At 40.1% G+C, this 20,543-nt stretch overlaps 1 protein-coding gene across 7 annotated transcripts in view; it reads left to right on the top strand.

Annotated features, from left to right (window-relative positions):
* Positions 1-20,543, top strand: part of mctp1a (multiple C2 domains, transmembrane 1a) — a 502,786-nt gene that overhangs the window by 369,504 nt on the left and 112,739 nt on the right. Inside the window, exon 17 of one of the 7 annotated variants that reach the window (XM_061986609.1) lies at positions 7,002-7,181. The exons of the other annotated variants lie outside the window; for them this stretch is intronic. Coding sequence (XP_061842593.1) covers positions 7,002-7,139 — 138 coding nt within the window. The 3' untranslated portion in view covers positions 7,140-7,181. Of the gene's footprint in view, positions 1-7,001; positions 7,182-20,543 lie in introns of those variants that run through there. 7 annotated transcript variants of the gene reach the window in all.

Raw genomic sequence — 20,543 nt, forward strand, 5'->3', positions numbered from 1 at the left:
AGACAGTAGTGATGATAACGTCCCCGTTTTCAAATAGAGGAGAAAAAAAGTTCCTCCTTTCTGTCTAATACCACATGAAAGTGGTTGGTTTTTGGCATCTTATTTGTCCAGCTTCCATATTCGTTTTTATACACTTTACAAGAAATACATTGGCGGCAAACTCCGTAGCTTGCTAGCTTGTTTGCGCTGGCTTTCGGAGACTCTTATTTTGAAAGCGCAGGCGCGATGGAGCGGCACTTTTATTGTGAAGACAGGAACTGTGCAGTCAGTCTTTAGGCTTTTGACGGGATGTACGGTTGAAATGGAAAAGGGTCTTTTTTCCTTCACACTTTTGATTGATTGGAACTTTTATTAGTAGATTGCACAGTACAGTACATATTCCGTACAAATGACCACTAAATGGTAACACCCCAATAAGTTTTTCCACTTGTTTAAGTCAGGTCATGTGACCACCTGGCTCTGTTTGATTGGTCCAACGTCACCAGTGACTGCATCTGATTGGTGGAACGGAGTGAACGTCACCAGTGACTGTATTTGTTGAAACGCAGGCACTATGGAGGTCTGTCTGACGGACCAAAACAAACAAAGCGTGCATTAACAGATCGATAAAAATTAGTAGCGAGTAGCGAGCTGAATGTAGATAAAAGTAGCGGAGTAAAAGTAGCGTTTCTTCTCTATAAATATACTCAAGTAAAAGTAAAAGTATGTTGCATTAAAACTACTCTTAGAAGTACAATTTATCCCAAAAGTTACTCAAGTAGATGTAACGGCGTAAATGTAGCGCGTTACTACCCACCTCTGGTTAAAGTTAAGTTAAAGTACCAATGATTGTCACACACACACTAGGTGTGGTGAAATTTGTCCTATGCATTTGACCCATCCCTTGATCACCCCCTGGGAAGTGAGGGGAGCAGTAGGCAGCAGCAGCAGCGTCGCGCCCGGGAATAATTTTTGGTGATTTAACCCCCAATTCCAACCCTTGATGCTGAGTGCCAAGCAGGGAAGAATGCTGGTATGAGCTTTTAAACATAACCTGTTAACTGCTGCCAATCGAATGGTGAATAAGATACTCTTTAGGGTTCATATGTTTGTAAATCTGACTGTGATGAAGTCAGTGCCTCACCAGCCATGAACCTCACCGCACGTCACTGACCTAGAGGGAGTTTGGCTCAGTGCTGCTGGAGTGATGGCCAAGTGGCGAAGCGCCAAAACTACCGGGCGTGACGTCACGCGCAACCATGGGCGTAACTACCATTGAGGACACCGAGGTCATGTTCTCTGACAAAAAAAAGATGAAAAATTTACTTTGTGGTGGACATCGTGTGTACTGTACTGTACAGCAGTATTTTTCAACTACTGTGCCGCGGCACACTAGTGTGCCGTGAGATACAGTCTGGTGTGCCGTGGGAAATTATCTAATTTCACCTATTTGGGTTACAAATATTTTTTGCAAACCAGTAATTATAGTCTGCAAATTATGTGTTGTTGTTGAGTGTCGGTGCTGCTTGCAAAATAAACAAAAACAGAATGCTGGACGACAGCAAAGACTTACTGTGGAGCAAAGACGGCGTCCACAATGTACATCCGAACATGATGTGACAATCAACAATGTCCCCACAAAGAAGGATAAAAACAATTTAAATATTCTTGACTGCTAAAACAAAGTAGATGCGGGAAATATCGCTCAAAGGAAGACATGAAACTGCTAGAGGGAAATGCCAAAAAAAGAGAAAAAGCCACCAAAATAGGAGCGCAAGACAATAACTAAAACACTACACACAGGAAAACAGCAAACAAGTCAAAATAAGTCAGGGTGTGATGTGACAGGTGGTGATAGTACACCTACTTTGAGACAAGAGCTATATTGATGCATGCTAGGTTATGCTTTAAGGTCATATCCAACAAACAACTTGTTATTGTCTACTGAGTTTCGTATTTTAATGATTTCTGCTGGTGGTGTGCCTCCGGATTTTTTCAACGCAAAAAATGTGCCTTGGCTCAAAAAAGGTTGAAAAACACTGCTGTACAGCACTATGCGATCATCCTCTCACAATATACGATCTTTGGTCATGCAATGCTGGCTGCAACTCCAGCAATGTAAAACAACGACGTCCACTTTTATTATAAATATCATCCGACCCGAAATGTGTTGTCATCAAAATATTAACATTAACTTAGACTGATATAACTCATTTTGGTTTCATCTGAATGAAATTGATGTGAAACGTTGTCGGGGAAAGACCGTTGTCATGTCAGCCAGGTTCTGTTCGCAGAGATCAACTTAGCTGCGCGTAGGTCTTTGTGATCCGTGGTGCGGGGCCCCGTTTTGCGTAAACAAGCACGACACATGTCACATGTGAATTATTGAATGACAAGGCCCTCCTTATAAAATTTGACCCCAAACGTACTCCTGGCCACGTCATGTTCTGTCACTGATAATAATATGACAACATATTTCCTAACAATCTTTTGGAAGCTTTTGTGGCACGTGTCATTATTCTACAGTTGCTGAACAAGAGACCGTGGTTTCCATCCCCGGTCATAGTCGAAACTATGGAATGGTGTTGAATGTATGTTTTAATGATGTTAAAATTGTTTAATACGCAAAACTTCAGCATATTAATTAAAAAAGTGGACTGTTACAAAATCATGCTGATTGTCCAAGATGGTAGATAATACAACACGGGAGAGTTCTACCTTAATGGAAGCTTTTGTTAATCTGGAAATTCATTATGTTGCTGGGATACCCAGGATTTCAGCCTTTCAAACCTCCTCTTGACACACCAACTTTTGACCTCAGTATTTGTCAAATCCTAGTTACGGCCCTGTAACATGGCATCGTTGGATTTTACGTGAATTGGTGCCCGACGGGACCGGTGGGATTCGGTCGGTACCAAAAAAAAAAAAGTACCGGATTTGGTACCCATCCCTCGGCCCAATTAGGTTCCAGTATGACTGTTTTACTGTACTACTGTAATACTGTAATATTGTACATCGTAATTGGGATTTGTTATATATTGTATATATTACATACAAATATAATATAATAATATAATATATCAGTATATAGTATATACTGCATATATATAATATGTAAATATTGCATATATGTTATATCTTATATTGTTAGTACGGTACATTTTTTAGTCTACTTTACACCAGCATTATCCTTTCCATCCTTACACTTTCCATCCTTTGTAACTGAGCTACTGTGTGGAACAATTTCCCTTGTGGATAAATAAAGTTTGTCTAATCTAATCTAATCTAGGGCTGCAACTAACGATTAATTTAATAATCGATTGATCTGTCGAGTATTACTTCGATTAATCGATTAATAATCGGATAAAAGAGACAAACTACATTTCTGTCCTTTCCAGTATTTTATTGAAGAAAAAAAACAGCATACCGGCGCCATATCTTTCAACTTGCCAAATAAAACAAGGAAAATGTTACAAAAATGCACACTTTTGACACCCCTGCTATAGATAATAAAAAATTAAATCTGATAAATCTATCGATAAAAAGTAGAGCCTGACGACGCATGCACATTTATCACAACTCTCTCTGTCTCTCCCCCTCCCTCACGAATGCTGCTGCGCGCACAATTTGTTTTATTTTTATCCTTTTTAACCCTGAACGTACATTGAAAATACACGCAACCCTAACTCAGAATGCCAGACATTTGAGGCATTTCGTCCTCTTCTCACCGGACATGTCCTCTTTTGCGGAGCTGTCAGGGCGGACTTTCTTAAATGCCTCAAATGTCCGGCATTTTGAGTATTGTTTACACAACGTGCAGTACGCTACTTAATATGTCCGTGTGGAAACTCGTTCAGTGCACCTCCGAACCGAAACCCCCGTACCGAAACGGTTCGATACAAATACATGTACTGTGACACCCCTATTATTAGGGCCCGCAATGGCCCATTGCAAAAGGACTCCCACAGGGAGTCCTTATGCAATGGGACATAAGGACCTATTGTTATTCGTTCGTTTTATTCTTTATTCTTTTTCTTCCGCCGCCTCTTTGAGCACTAATTTGACCCACTTAACATGCTTCAAAACTCACCATATTTGACCCACACATCAGGACCTGCGAAAATTGTCTTTTAATAAAAATCCAAACTGCAAAAATCAAAATTGCGCTCTAGCGCCCCCTAGGATAAAAAAAAAAACTAGACTGCCTGTAACTCCCACTAGGAAGGTCGGAAAGACATGAAACAAAATCCTCTATGTAGGTCTGACTCAGACCTAACTTTCATAATGGTACATTCTCGGGCTAAAATCTACAGGAAGTTGGCAATTCCCCCTTCAAGACAAAAAAGTACTAAAAACAGTCACTTTTGCCTCTTTGCGCTGTAATTTGACCCCCTTAACATGCTTCAAAACTCACAGAACTGAACACACACATCAGGACTGGCAAAAACTGTGATCTAATAAAAAAACCTAACCCCAAATTCAAAAATTGCGCTCTACAGCAATTTTTGAAAAAAACTGATAAATAACTGCTCCTCGGAAGAAGAAATTACAAAACTGCCTGTAACTCCCACTGGGAAGGTCGGAGAGACATGAAACAAAAACCTCTCCGTAGGTCTCACTTAGACCTACATTTCATAAATTGACTACCCCCAGCAAAAATCAACAGGAAGTTTGCTATTCCCCCTTCAAAATAAATTTTTTGTAAAAACCACTCACCTTCCTTCAAAAACGAACTCCTCTGAGCGCGTTTGTCGCTTCGCCTTCAAACTAACACAGGAGAGACATTGAACCCTTGTGATTACAACAACAGAAGCGCTTTTTAATTAACTGCTCCGGTTTTGATTTTATGACCCTTCAAAGACCCGCTGCGCTGATGCTGCTGCAATGCTGTTTTTTTAAGATGGCTGCTTAAAAGCAGGAAGCACCAACGTGCCCACACAATGCAGACAAGGTAGGTACACTAGACAAAAGTCTTGGGACACTTCAGACTAAAAGTAGACAAAAGTATTGGGACACTTAGGACTAGCACCTGCCAAATACGCGGGCCCGAACAACGCTGCTTGCAGCTTTAATTTTGATTATTGTTTCTCAGCTGTTTGTAAATGTTGCATTTGTAAATAAAGGTAAAAAAAAAAACTTAAAAAAAAAAACTAGCCTAAGCGCATGTGCATAGCATAGATCCAAGGAATCGATGACTAAATTAATCGCCAACTATTTTTGTAATCGATTTTAATCAATTTAATCGATTAGTTGTTGCAGCCCTAATCTAATCTAATTTTAGCTTCCGTTGCAATTTGAGGGTGTTTTGCTGAGGAGCACACATCTGTAGAATTTGAGAACAGTTGATTGAAAAACATGGCTGCCATCAAGCAAAACTGGAGCAGAGGCTTTAAAAAGTCAGTCCTTGTTTAGGCAAATTCAACCAATCTGCGAAAATTATACGCAGCCTCGCAGTTTTGTCAAATGCCCACAATTTCTTCGCACAGTTTGGCCAATCAGCGTCATTTTTGCCAATCAAATTCGTCTCTGAGCAGCGCTCAAACGTGCACATCCACTGTGTCATCAAACGTATGTGTGTGTTGTGTAGACCAACAATATAACACACATGTAAGTCTTTGTTGCTCAAACAGCAGAATTGTTGCGCTCCCGCGTAGCTCAGACCGACTTCCTGTTCCTGTCTGCAACGCTAAGCCTTCTGGGAAATATAAACATTTAGCAACAAACTGGCCGTCCCCACGTTCCTAGTTTACGTGTATTTGTATATTTATTTAACATTTATTTATCCAGGTTAAGGCAATTAAGAACATAGTCTCATTTGCAACGCTGGCCTTGCAAAGAGGCGGCATTTACATGACCGAGATGTTAAAGTGTGATGATAATCTCGCATTGTCTCTCATTTACCAACACACATTACTCCTATACATCGCTCTCAACAGTTCACAAATGTGCTTAACTTACAGGGAGTTGCAACTTCCAAGTTGCAACACAGGTGCTTTACACTTGTAATAAAGAAGAAGAAGAAGAAAACATGCAAGCATGCGAACACAGCACTATTGACATTAACCAAACACGGCACTGAGGTTTGACGAAAAACTTCACCTTTGAGGCGTCCACACTGGTCATATAAAAAAATAATATAAAATGTATTTAAAAACATATATAAAAAGTATGCATAAATAAAGAAATGATAAATTACTACAATTAAATGTTTAAAATTGACGCACACTTTTCAGGCATCAAACAAATGTCTGCAGCTTGCAGACGACAGAGCAATTTCTATAATTAATTATTACATATAATTACTTAAAACCGTACAGTGATTTTCTAATGAGCTGTGAGTTTGTGCTAGTGTCACATTTAGGTCGGCGTGGTATAAGAGGAGTAAAACATCAATACAGTAGTTGTTGTCCAAAATTCTAGAGCGACTGATGAATCCAGTGATCATAAAACTTTGAGGATGTGTGTAATAATGAGGTGGTGACTTGTCCAGGGTGCATACTTGCCAACCTTGAGACCTCCGATTTTGGGAGGTGGGGGTGGGGGGTGGGGGGGCGTGGTTGGGGACAGGGGCGTGGTTGGGGGCATGGTTCAGAGGAGAGGAGTATATTTACAGCTAGAATTTACCAAGTCAAGTATTTCATATATATATATATATATATATATATATATATAAGAAATACTTGCCTTTCAGTGAATTCTAGCTATATATATATATATATATATTTTATTATATATATATATATATATATATATATATATATATATATATATATATATATATATATATATAAATAAAATAAATACTTGAATTTCAGTGTTCATTTATTTACACATATACACACACATAACACTCATCTACTCATTGTTGAGTTAAGGGTTGAATTGTCCATCCTTGTTCTATTCTCTGTCACTATTTTTCTAACCATGCTGAACACCCTCTCTGATGATGCATTGCTGTGTGGCACGCACAAAAGTGCTTTCATCAAATGCACTAGAGTCTGCAATCTTCCATCTCTCCCTAGCATGGCCCAAAACCGGTCAATCTTTGCTTCCTGAGGAAGATCTTCACTGCCAAGCACTTGGTAGTCCACTACTTCTTCCCGGAGGCTATCCAGGTCCAATCGCAGCTGCGGCTTGGAACTTATAAGCGTATTTCTTGATCTTACTCGTCGTCGGCGTCGCCATGGCTGTATCTTCCTCGTTCTTCTGCTTCGTCTCCTTGTTGTGTGCGCAGTTGTGCACTGCACTCTCTAAAAGCCGTAGATGTTATTGTCACATATGCATGTACAGTAGATGGCAGTATTGTCCTGTTTAAGAGTGTCACAACATTGCTGTTTACGGCAGACGAACTGCTTTACGGTAGACGAAAACGTGACTGCTGTTGTTGTGTGTTGTTATCGCGCTGGGAGGACGTTAATGAAACTGCCTTACAATAAACCCACATAAGAAACCAAGAACTCGCCCTCGATCATTCTACAGTTATGACGTGATTGGGCAAGCACGCTGTTTATATCGTGGGAAAGCGGACGTGAAAACAGGCTGTCGACACGTCACTCAGGTCGCATGGAGCTGGAGGGGGCGTGGCCTCCAGCTCCGCCTGAATTTCGGGAGATTTTCGGGAGAAAATTTGTCCCGGGAGGTTTTCGGGAGAGGCGCTGAATTTCGGGAGTCTCCCAGAAAATCCGGGAGGGTTGGCAAGTATGCCAGGGTGTACCCCGACTACCGCCCGAATGCAGCTGAGATAGGCTCCAGCACCCCCCGCCACCCCTAAAGGGACAATCGGTAGAAAATGGATGGATGGATGGATACATGTATTAGTTCATACATCACATTTACTGTAGTTACATGCATTAGTTCATATATTACATTTACTGTAGTTAAATGTATTAGTTCATACATCACATGTACTGTAGTTACATGTATTAGTTCATACTTCACATTTACTGTATTTACATGTATTAGTTCATATATCACATTTACTGTAGTTACATGTATTAGTCCATTCATTACGTTTACTGTAGTTACATGTATTAGTTCATATATCACATTTACTGTAGTTACATGTATTAGTTTATCCATCACATTTACTGTAGTTACATGTATTAGTTCATATATCACATTTACTGTAGGTAACTGTATTAGTTCATATATCACATTTACTGTAGTTAAATGTATTAGTTCATATATCACATGTACTGTAGTTAAATGTATTAGTTCATATGACATTTACTGTAGTTAAATGTATTAGTTCATAAATCACATTTACTGTAGGTAAATGTATTAGTTCATACATCACATGTACTGTAGTTGCATGTATTAGTTCATACATCACATTTACTGTACTTACTAGTATTAGTTCATATATCACATTTACTGTAGTTACATGTATTAGTCCATTCATTACGTTTACTGTAGTTACATGTATTAGTTCATATCACATTTACTGTAGTTACATGTATTAGTTTATCCATCACATTTACTGTAGTTACATGTATTAGTTCATATATCACATTTACTGTAGGTAACTGTATTAGTTCATATATCACATTTACTGTAGTTAAATGTATTAGTTCATATATCACATGTACTGTAGTTAAATGTATTAGTTCATATGACATTTACTGTAGTTAAATGTATTAGTTCATACATCGCATGTACTGTAGTTAAATGTATTAGTTCATATATCACATTTATTGTAGTTAAATGTATTAGTTCAATATCACATTTACTGTAGGTAACTATTAGTTCATATATCACATTTATTGTAGTTAAATGTATTAGTTCAATATCACATTTACTGTAGGTAACTATTAGTTCATATATCACATTTACTGTAGTTACATGTATTAGTTCATATATCACATTTACTGTAGGTAAATGTATTAGTTCATATATCATCAATCAATCAATCAATCTTTATTTATATAGCCCTAAATCACAAGTGTCTCAAAGGGCTGCACAAGCCACAACGACATCCTCGGTACAAAGCCCACATACGGGCAAGGAAAAACTCACCCCAGTGGGACGTCGATGTGAATGACTATGAGAAACCTTGGAGAGGACCGCATATGTGGGTAACCCCCCCCCTCTAGGGGAGACCGAAAGCAATGGATGTCGAGTGGGTCTGACATAATATTGTGAGAGTCCAGTCCATAGTGGATCCAACATAATAGTAAGAGTCCAGTCCATAGTGGGGCCAGCAGGACACCATCCCGAGCGGAGACGGGTCAGCAGCGCAGAGATGTTCCCTGCCGATGCACAGGCGAGCGGTCCACCCCGGGTCCCGACTCTGGACAGCCAACACTTCATCCATGGCCACCGAACCTGTGCCCCCCCCCCCTCAAGGAAAAGGGGAGCAGGGGAGAAAAGAAAAGAAACGGCAGATCAACTGGTCTAACAGGGGGGCTATTTAAAGGCTAGAGTATACAAATGAGTTTTAAGATGGGACTTAAATGCTTCTACTGAGGTAGCATCTCTAATTGTTACCGGGAGGGCATTCCATAGTACTGGAGCCCGAATAGAAAACGCTCTATAGCCCGCAGACTTTTTTTGGGCTCTGGGAATCACTAATAGGCCGGAGTTCTTTGAACGCAGATTTCTTGCCGGGACATATGGTACAATGCAATCGACAAGATAGGACGGAGCTAGACCGTGTAGTATTTTATACGTAAGTAGTAAAACCTTAAAGTCACATCTTAAGTGCACAGGAAGCCAGTGCAGGTGAGCCAGTATAGGCGTAATATGATCAAACTTTCTTGTTCTTGTCAAAAGTCTAGCAGCCGCATTTTGTACCAACTGTAATTTTTTAATGCTAGACATAGGGAGCCCCGAAAATAATACGTTACAGTAATCGAGACGAGACGTAACGAATGCATGAATAATGATCTCAGCGTCGCTAGTGGATAAAATAGAACGAATTTTAGCGATATTACGGAGATGAAAGAAGGCCGTTTTAGTAACACATATCACATGTACTGTAGTTAAATGTATTAGTTCATATGACATTTACTGTAGTTAAATGTATTAGTTCATACATCGCATGTACTGTAGTTAAATGTATCAGTTCATATATCACATTTATTGTAGTTAAATGTATTAGTTCAATATCACATTTACTGTAGGTAACTATTAGTTCATATATCACATTTATTGTAGTTAAATGTATTAGTTCAATATCACATTTACTGTAGGTAACTATTAGTTCATATATCACATTTACTGTAGTTAAATGTATTAGTTCATATGACATTTACTGTAGTTAAATGTATTAGTTCATATGTCACATTTACTGTAGGTAAATGTATTAGTTCATACATAGCATGTACTATAGTTAAATGTATTAGTTCATACATAGCATGTACTATAGTTAAATGTATTAGTTCATACATCACATTTACTGTAGTTAAATGTATTAGTTCATAAATCACATTTACTGTAGGTGCATGTATTAGTTCATACATCACATTTACTGTACTTACTAGTATTAGTTCATATATCACATTTACTGTACTTACTAGTATTAGTTCATATATCACATGTTGCTCCCCACACTGGGCAGCCATCATGGGCGTCTCGCAGGCGTTCATCCCCGTAGAAATCCCTTCTAGACGGTTGCTAAAAAGTCGGCAGCAGATGTTGCAAAGGTGTTAATTGCTGCGCAGACATTCGTAGAGGGCACTCGCCAAATCGTCACACTGGAGGAGCTTCCTCTTCGTCCTTTATGCCACAGACCATCGCATGGCGTCAACCACTCACTCAATCTGGCAACCTATTACAAAAGGGACGCGCTGAATAGCCTGGAGGTATATTAAATTATATACCTCCAGCCTTGAGTGTTGGCCGATATCGATATTAACCCGATACAATATCAGCACAAACCATAGCACATACTTGTATTATTTTGTAGTGTGGGATGTTAGAAAAAGGTTTGATTACGGGAAATTAGTCAGAAAATAATGGTAGGTATGAAAAACAATAACCTTAAAAGGACCTATTATGCTAAACCTTACCTATTGGTACCTGTTTTTGTGTATTTGGGATCAGCATAAGTCCCAAAAATGTGAAATCAAACCACTGAGGCATGGTGGAGATATTTAGAAAACTATCTTGCCTTCCTTCATACTTCCTCCAAACAAGCTGTTTGAAATTTGTCTAATTTGTGACGTTTTTCCCAAGGGTCATGTCAGCGGAGGATTTTTCCATATATGGTAAAGGTTTACCAGGAGAGCTTTGCGCAGGTCCGCCATTGCAGTCCAACACTGTTAAGCTCCTTCTTTTTCTCTATGCTCTTGTCGTGGGGCAGACTGGACTGTACATGCACATATATCCTCCGCTGTTGCCATTTCTAATACAAATTAGCGTATAGTTCTAACTTACATCTGTCAGTAGACTCGCCATGGAAGTGCTGAAAACTACTTTGACGCAGTCTTACTTGAAATGATTCTTAACTGATTAAAAAATATATCTTTTAATCTGTTCTGTCCAGTCACTCAGGAAAATCATATTATTGATGAAGATGATCTATATCTGATGTAGATTTACTTTAGAAAATAGAAGTGTGGGATACTTCGCTTGTTGCCTTATTAGTATTTGACTTTATTAAATGTTTGGCTAGAATTTAATTATCAAAACCAGTTTTCTTTTAAGTAATATATAAATGTGTCAGAGCTGTTTTTCTATTCTATGGAAAAATGTAGTTAATCATAGAACTGGCACCCAGTGTTTTGAAAAAAGTATTATTTTTGAATCAATAATCATTTTGAATCGGGAATTGATTCAAATTGTGTGGTGCCCAAAGATTAACAGCCCTACTAAATATAATTGTTTAATACTTGTTTTTATTGACAAATGGGATGTTTTGGACTGTAATACTGCTTAATGAAGGACACTTATTACATATGTCTAGCATGTGTGCTACTGTGTGCTTAGCTGTGGAGTAGCTGCTTACCTTTTGTAAATAACTTGACTAAAATACAAGAAAAGACCAACCTGGTGTGCTTATTGGAGGACATTTAGTTGTGAACTTGCTGTCCAACACGCTGCAGGACTGCTTGTATCAGAACTACAAAACGTTGTTCATTTCTAATTGTTTTATTATTTTTTATTAATGTTTTTAATGATGATATATATGAGGTTTTTTTTTAATCACTGCTATTTTGAAATTGTTACTAATATTGTTGTATGTTCATGGGGGTGTATTAGTGTCCAAGGCATGTTCATTTTTGTTTCACTACATTTGGATTGCTCTCAATTGCTCTGTTTATTGTTGTTCTTAATGTTGCTGGGACGGGTTTGGTTTTGGAATTGGATTGCATTGTTGTGGTGTTGTTGTGTATTGTTTTGTTGATTGATTAAAGAATTCATAATTTTAAAAAACAAACAAACAAAAAAAAAAGAACTACAAAACCAGTGAAGTTGGCATGTTGTGTAAATTGTAAATAAAAACAGAATACAGTGACTTGCAAATCTTTTTCAACTGATATTCAATTGTATAGACTGCAAAGACAAGATAAACTATTTTTTTTGTTGCAAATAATCATTAACTTAGAATTTAATGGCAGCAACTGCCCCTGTGCCAAAAAGTTGGCACAGGGGCATTTTTACCACTGTGTTACATGGCCTTTCCTTTGAACAACACTCCGTAAACGTTTGGTAACTGAGGAGACCAATTTTTTAAGCTTTTCAGGTGGAATTCTTCCCATTCTTGCTTGATGTACAGCTTAAGTTGTTCAACAGTCGGGGGTCTCCGTTGTGGTATTTTAGGCTTCATATTGCGCCACACATTTTCAATGGGAGACAGGTCTGGACTACAGGCAGGCCAGTCTCGAACCCGCACTCTTTTACTAAGAAGCCACACTGTTGTAACACGTGGCTTGGCATTGTCTTGCTAAAATAAGAAGGGGCGTCCATGATAACGTTGCTTGGATGGCAACATATGTTGCTCCAAAATCTGTATGTACCTTTCAGCATTAATGGTGCCTTCACAGATGTGTAAGTTACCCATGTCTTGGACACTAATACACCCCCATACCATCACAGATGCTGGCTTTTCAACTTTGCGCCTATAACAATCCGGATAGTTATTTTCCTCTTTGGTCCGGCGGACACGACGTCCACAGTTTCCAACAAAAATTTGAAGTGTGGACTCGTCAAACCACAGAACTTTTCCACTTTGTATCAGTCCATCTTAGATGAGCTCAGGCCCAGCAAAGCTGGCGGCGTTTCTGGGTGTTGTTAATAAATGGCTTTGGCTTTGCATAGTAGAGTTTTAATTTGCACTTATAGATGTAGCGACCAACTGTAATTACTGACAGTGGTTTTCTGAAGTGTTCCTGAGCCCGTGTGGTGATATCCTTTACACACTTTTTAATGCAGTACCACCTGAGGGATCCAAGGTCCGTAATATAATCGCTTGCGTGCAGTGATTTCTCCAAATTCTCTGAACCTTTTGATGATATCACAGACCGTAGGTGGTGAAATCCCTAAATTCCTTGCAATAGCTCGTTGAGAAATGTTGTTCTTAAACTGTTGGACAATTTGCTCAAGCAATTTTTGACAAAGTGGTGACCCTCGCCCCATCCTTGTTTGTGAATGACTGAGCATTTAATGAAAGCTGCTTTTATACCCAATCACGGCACCCACCAGTTCCCAATTAGCCCGTTCACCTGTGGGATGTTCCAAATAAGTGTTTGATGAGCATTCTTCAACTTTCTCCGTTTTTTTGCCACTTGTGCCATCTTTTTTGAAACATGTTGCAGGCATCAAATTCCAAATGAGCTAATATTTGCAAAAAAATAACGTTTTCCAGTTCGAACGTTAAGTATCTTGTCTTTGCAGTCTATTCAATTGAATATAGGTTGAAAAGGATTAGCAAATCATTGTATTCTGTTTTTATTTACCATTTACACAACGTGCCAACTTCACTGGTTTTGGGTTTTGTATAATGTGACTTTAGATGTAAGCTCATTTGGTTATTGTTTTTGCTGATATTAGCATCCCTAATACATACTCTAGATGCATATTACAATAATTGAACTACATAAATCTGTTTTTGATAGGTTTGACTGAAATCCAGAGTTTCCACATTGCTATACTTTCAGTTTCAGTCTTTACTTTCCTGTCTGTGAAGCAGTGTGTTGTTCATTTCCCAGCCAGTAATAATATCTAGCTGTATTTGCACACTGTATCATGGCATAGCATCGAGAACAAGACTTCATAGATATTTTTACCCATTCTATTTTCACCCGAGCCTTCATCTTAGGAAAAACCCAGCGTCTCTAAACACACCGTGCCTTGACACCTGCCCTCATTAAGAGCCCCGCACAACACAGGTAGAGAAAGTAAATATTATAAGGGGAGGAAACAGCCCATTAGACCGCCAGGGAGTCACTTTCCTGCGGAGCAACTCCGGAAAGTGCAGGAGAAAAGTGGAGAGGGAGTAGGAGACAGAAGAAGAGGCTTTGGGAGAGACGGAGGAAGAGGCGGAGTCAGACGTGGTGACAGGTGACAGAATCAAAAGGTCATGTCACTTTTAACTGGGAGCGCCATGTGCCCCACTGATTTCCCTGGTGCCACCCTGACACGCCACGCTCATCTGCGCCGCCTCTCTCTCCCCCGCTAAACTGGCAGAGGATGGCAGGCAGAAAGACAAGTGAGCGCAGTTTGAAGCGGGACGGGATGCACCGGGAACGTCGGGAACGCCGCTGCCGAATCTTCCCAGCCTCCCGTTTCATCACGCCTCTTCCATCCATCCACCTGACTCCCTTCATCACCTTTGTGACTGCAGAACAACACCATGTCTGCCTCGCTTCTCCTTGTTCTTTCCTCTTCTTCTCCAACGCCTGGTGTCAACTTTTTCTCTCTGGCCTCGACGCCCACAGAAGGTCGGCTGCTTGTGGGACGCAACTATCTACTTAAAAGGGACAGCAGAATTTCACTTTCAGTCTAAGAGCAGACATACAGCATACGGGGTGGACGGAACAGGGAGACTGACGTGTCGCCACTAGGGCGGCGCCCCATAAAAGGTAGGAAATAGGTGAACATGGGGGGAGAAGGAGGGGGAAAGAGTAGATGCCAAACTAAGCTCTGATGGGGGAGGGGGTCCACAGTTTGAGACCAGGAAAATAAACCTATATGAACACACATTACAGTACACAAAAACCTGAGTCAGCAAAAGTGGCACGAGGAGGGGGGGCGTGTTCAGTTTGTGTGTGTGTGTGTGTGTGTGTGTGTGTGTGTGTGTGTGTGTGTGTGTGTGTGTGTGTGTGTGTGTGAGTGTGAGTGTATATATACAGGTAAAAGCCAGTAAATTAGAATATTTTGAAAAACTTGATTTATTTCAGTAATTGCATTCAAAAGGTGTAACTTGTACATTATATTTATTCATTGCACACAGACTGATGCATTCAAATGTTTATTTCGTTTAATTTTGATGATTTGAAGTGGCAACAAATGAAAATCCAAAATTCCGTGTGTCACAAAATTAGAATATTACTTAAGGCTAATACAAAAAAGGGATTTTTAGAAATGTTGGCCAACTGAAAAGTATGAAAATGAAAAATATGAGCATGTACAATACTCAATACTTGGTTGGAGCTCCTTTTGCCTCAATTACTGCGTTAATGCGGCGTGGCATGGAGTCGATGAGTTTCTGGCACTGCTCAGGTGTTATGAGAGCCCAGGTTGCTCTGATAGTGGCCTTCAACTCTTCTGCGTTTTTGGGTCTGGCATTCTGCATCTTCCTTTTCACAATACCCCACAGATTTTCTATGGGGCTAAGGTCAGGGGAGTTGGCGGGCCAATTTAGAACAGAAATACCATGGTTCGTAAACCAGGCACGGGTAGATTTTGCGCTGTGTGCAGGCGCCAAGTCCTGTTGGAACTTGAAATCTCCATCTCCATAGAGCAGGTCAGCAGAAGGAAGCATGAAGTGCTCTAAAACTTGCTGGTAGACGGCTGCGTTGACCCTGGATCTCAGGAAACAGAGTGGACCGACACCAGCAGATGACATGGCACCCCAAACCATCACTGATGGTGGAAACTTTACACTAGACTTCAGGCAACGTGGATCCTGTGCCTCTCCTGTCTTCCTCCAGACTCTGGGACCTCGATTTCCAAAGGAAATGCAAAATTTGCATGGTTGGGTGATGGTTTGGGGTGCCATGTCATGTCATGTGATCCAGGGTCAACGCAGCCGTCTACCAGCAAGTTTTAGAGCACTTCATGCTTCCTGCTGCTGACCTGCTCTATGGAGATGGAGATTTCAAGTTCCAACAGGACTTGGCGCCTGCACACAGCGCAAAATCTACCCGTGCCTGGTTTACGAACCATGGTATTTCTGTTCTAAATTGGCCCGCCAACTCCCCTGACCTTAGCCCCATAGAAAATCTGTGGGGTATTGTGAAAAGGAAGATGCAGAATGCCAGACCCAAAAACGCAGAAGAGTTGAAGGCCACTATCAGAGCAACCTGGGCTCTCATAACACCTGAGCAGTGCCAGAAACTCATCGACTCCATGCCACGCCGCATTAACGCAGTAATTGAGGCAAAAGGAGCTCCAACCAAGTATTGAGTATTGTACATGCTCATATTTTTCATTTTCATACTTTTCAGTTGGCCAACATTTCTAAAAATCCCTTTTTTGTATTAGCCTTAAGTAATATTCTAATTTTGTGACACACGGAATTTTGGATTTTCATTTGTTGCCACTTCAAATCATCAAAATTAAATGAAATAAACATTTGAATGCATCAGTCTGTGTGCAATGAATACATATAATGTACAAGTTACACCTTTTGAATGCAATTACTGAAATAAATCAAGTTTTTCAAAATATTCTAATTTACTGGCTTTTACCTGTATATATATATATATATATACAGTATACTAACCCCGTTTCCATATGAGTTGGGAATTTGTGTTAGATGTAAATATAAACGGAATACAATGATTTGCAAATCATTTTCAACCCATATTCAGTTGAATATGCTACAAAGACAACATATTTGATGTTCAAACGGATAAACTTTTTTTTTTTGCAAATAATCATTAACTTTAGAATTTGATGCCAGCAACATGTGACAAAGAAGTTGGGAAAGGTGGCAATAAAAAGTTGAGGAATGCTCATCAAACACTTATTTGGAACATCCCACAGGTGTGCAGGCTAATTGGGAACAGGTGGGTGCCATGATTGGGTATAAAAACAGCTTCCCATAAAATGCTCAGTCTTTCACAAGAAAGGATGGGGCGAGGTACACCCCTTTGTCCACAACTGCGTGAGCAAATAGTAAAACAATTTAAGAACAACGTTTCTCAAAGTGCAATTGCAAGAAATGTAGGGATTTCAACATCTACGGTCCATAATATCATCAAAAGGTTCAGAGAATCTGGAGAAATCACTCCACGTAAGCGGCATGGCCGGAAACCAACATTGAATGACCGTGACCTTCGATCCCTCAGACGGCACTGTATCAAAAACCGACATCAATCTCTAAAGGATATCACCACATGGGCTCAGGAACACTTCAGAAAACCACTGTCACAGTTGGTCGCTACATCTGTAAGTGCAAGTTAAAGCTCTACTATGCAAAGCGAAAGCCATTCATCAACAACATCCAGAAACGCCGCCGGCTTCTCTGGGCCCGAGATCATCTAAGATGGACTCATGCAAAGTGGAAAAGTGTTCTGTGGTCTGACGAGTCCACATTTCAAATTGTTTTTGGAAATATTCGACATCGTGTCATCTGGACCAAAGGGGAAGCGAACCATCCAGACTGTTATCGACGCAAAGTTCAAAAGCCAGCATCTGTGATGGTATGGGGGTGCATTAGTGCCCAAGGCATGGGTAACTTACACATCTGTGAAGGCACCATTAATGCTGAAAGGTACATACAGGTTTTAGAACAACATATGCTGCCATCTAAGCGCCATCTTTTTCATGGACGCCCCTGCTTATTTCAGCAAGACAATGCCAAGCCACATTCAGCACGTATCACAACAGCGTGACTTCATAAAAAAAGAGTGGGGGTACATTCCTGGCCATTCTGCAGTCCAGACCTGTCTCCCATCAAAAATGTGTGGCGCATTATGAAGCGTAAAATACGACAGCGGAGACCCCGGATTGTTGAACGACTGAAGCTCTACATAAAACAAGAATGGGAAATAATTCCACTTTCAAAGCTTCAACAATTAGTTTCCTCAGTTCCCAATCGTTTATTGAGTGTTGTTAAAAGAAAAGGTGATGTAACACAGTGGTGAACATGCCCTTTCCCAACTACTTTGGCACGTGTTGCAGCCATGAAATTCTAAGTTAATTATTAGTTGCAAAAAAAAAATAAAGTTTATGAGTTTGAACATCAAATATCTTGTCTTTGTTGTGCATTCAATTGAATATGGGTTGAAAAGGATTTGCAAATCATTGTATTCAGTTTATATTTACATCCAACCAATTTCCCAACTCATATGGAAACGGGGTTTGTACTAAATATGTACGTACGTGTACATATTTGTGTGTAATACTAAGCATGTACGTACGTGTACATATATGTGTGTAATACTAATAATGTACGTATGTATACATACTTATTTGTATGTAATACTAAATATGTACATATGCGTACATATTTGTGTGTAATACTAAATATACACATATGCGTGAATATTTGTATGTAATACTAAATATGCATGCATGTGTACATATTTGTATGTAATACTAAATATGTACGTATGTGTACATATTTGTATGTAATACTAAATATGTACGTATGTGTACATATTTGTATGTAATACTAAATATGTATGTGTGTGTACATATTTGTATGTAATACTAATTATGCACATATGTGTACATACAGTATTTGTATTTAATACTAAATATGTACATATGTGTACATATTTGTATGTAATACTAAATATGCATGTATGTGTACATATTTGTATGTAATACTAAATATGCACGTATGTGTACATATTTGTATGTATTACAAAATATGCATGTACCGGGTATGTGTACATATTTGTATGTAATACTAAATATGGCTTCCATTGCGTTTCTTTATCGGGAAGAAGAAAAAAAAAACACGCCCACCAACGCATAATTTTTACTAACGGCAGATCCTTCATTAACACGGAGGCATCCCTCTCACCCTGCCCCCACTGGCACCGGGGCCTCACCCCAATCTTTCCCCCTGCTGGGTAACCCTGGCTGGGGGGAACTGCAGATAGAAAGGGGGCTCTGACAGCTTGTGGAGGGCCCACATGGGTCAGCCAGCAGCCCCCTTATCACACTCTCAGCCCTCCCTCGGTCGGTGCAAAGTGTGGCATAGGCATTATGCACACACACACACACACACACACACACACACACACACACACACACACACACACACACACACACACACACACACACGCGCGCACACACACGCGCGTACACTCATGAACAGTGCATACCAAGTAGGGCCTTGAGATCCCCCAGCCGGCAAGTGGGCCCAACCTCGGCAGCTGCATAGGTTAAACCCCTCACCCCCTCCTACCGTATCAAAGAAGAAGGAGATAGGCGGAGGGATGGAGGCAAAGTAGATCTTCATGTTCACTGGAATGTCTGCCCAGGCATCAATTCCCCCTGCGGCTGTCATTGGCAAGGTTAGGCGGAGAGATAGAGGAACTCTTTGCTTCGTCAGACAGACCAAGGAACCTTTTTGAAAGCAACCGGGGGGGAAAAAAGTGGTTGATTTCCACGTTTATGTGCGGTCATGTGACACGACCACGACCTCTGGGCGGTGTAGAAACTGCTCAGCTAACACATGTTACACAGACAAGTCTGACTATGGATGACTTGCACACACCTGCCCCTGCAGAGACCTCTTTTTGATGGCGGCCATGTTTTCCTACCAACCCAGATCAAATGTGCAGAGTAATAATAATAACGGCACATTCCAATGCGGAGATGTCCCCGTCATGGGATCAATTTGCATTTTTTCATCTTTAGCGCAGCTGTGTCCCAGTGTTTCCATGGCTACGGATTGTACTCGTGGGAAAGATTCCATATTCCTCATGCAAGTTCCTGCATGTTTTGCCAGAAACACCGAAACAATACGGTCTATCCACAGTGCGAAGCCGCTTCTAAGGTACTAATCCTCACCACCGTGTGGCAGGAAGTAAACTAAGTTTCATCCAAGTACTATTATCACTGGAGGACACACACACACTGAACAGGACGACGCGAGAAACTCGTGGCTAAAGCTTCAATGTAAAATAGGGGTGATCGATCCAGATGTCAAAACTATCTATGCCTAGTATGATATCAGTGTACAAACGATACTAAAGTGATGCGATCGATATATACATATTTTTTTCTTAAAATCATGTTTTTGCTCGTTTTTGTTATTGTTTACAAAGTCAGGGAGTAAGTCCCTGGGTACATGAAGGGAAAAAACAAATGATTTTAATAGGAGCCAATACCGGTAGTAGTTTTTACTTTTGTTTAATTTTTGTGCACTTGCTACTTTATTCTGTTAAAAAATGATCATTGAGAACCACACTGCAGTGTTTTTTTTACACAAATATACT

This window comes from Nerophis lumbriciformis, linkage group LG12 (genome assembly GCF_033978685.3).
Source record: "Nerophis lumbriciformis linkage group LG12, RoL_Nlum_v2.1, whole genome shotgun sequence".
NCBI classification, from domain to species: Eukaryota; Metazoa; Chordata; class Actinopteri; order Syngnathiformes; family Syngnathidae; genus Nerophis; species Nerophis lumbriciformis.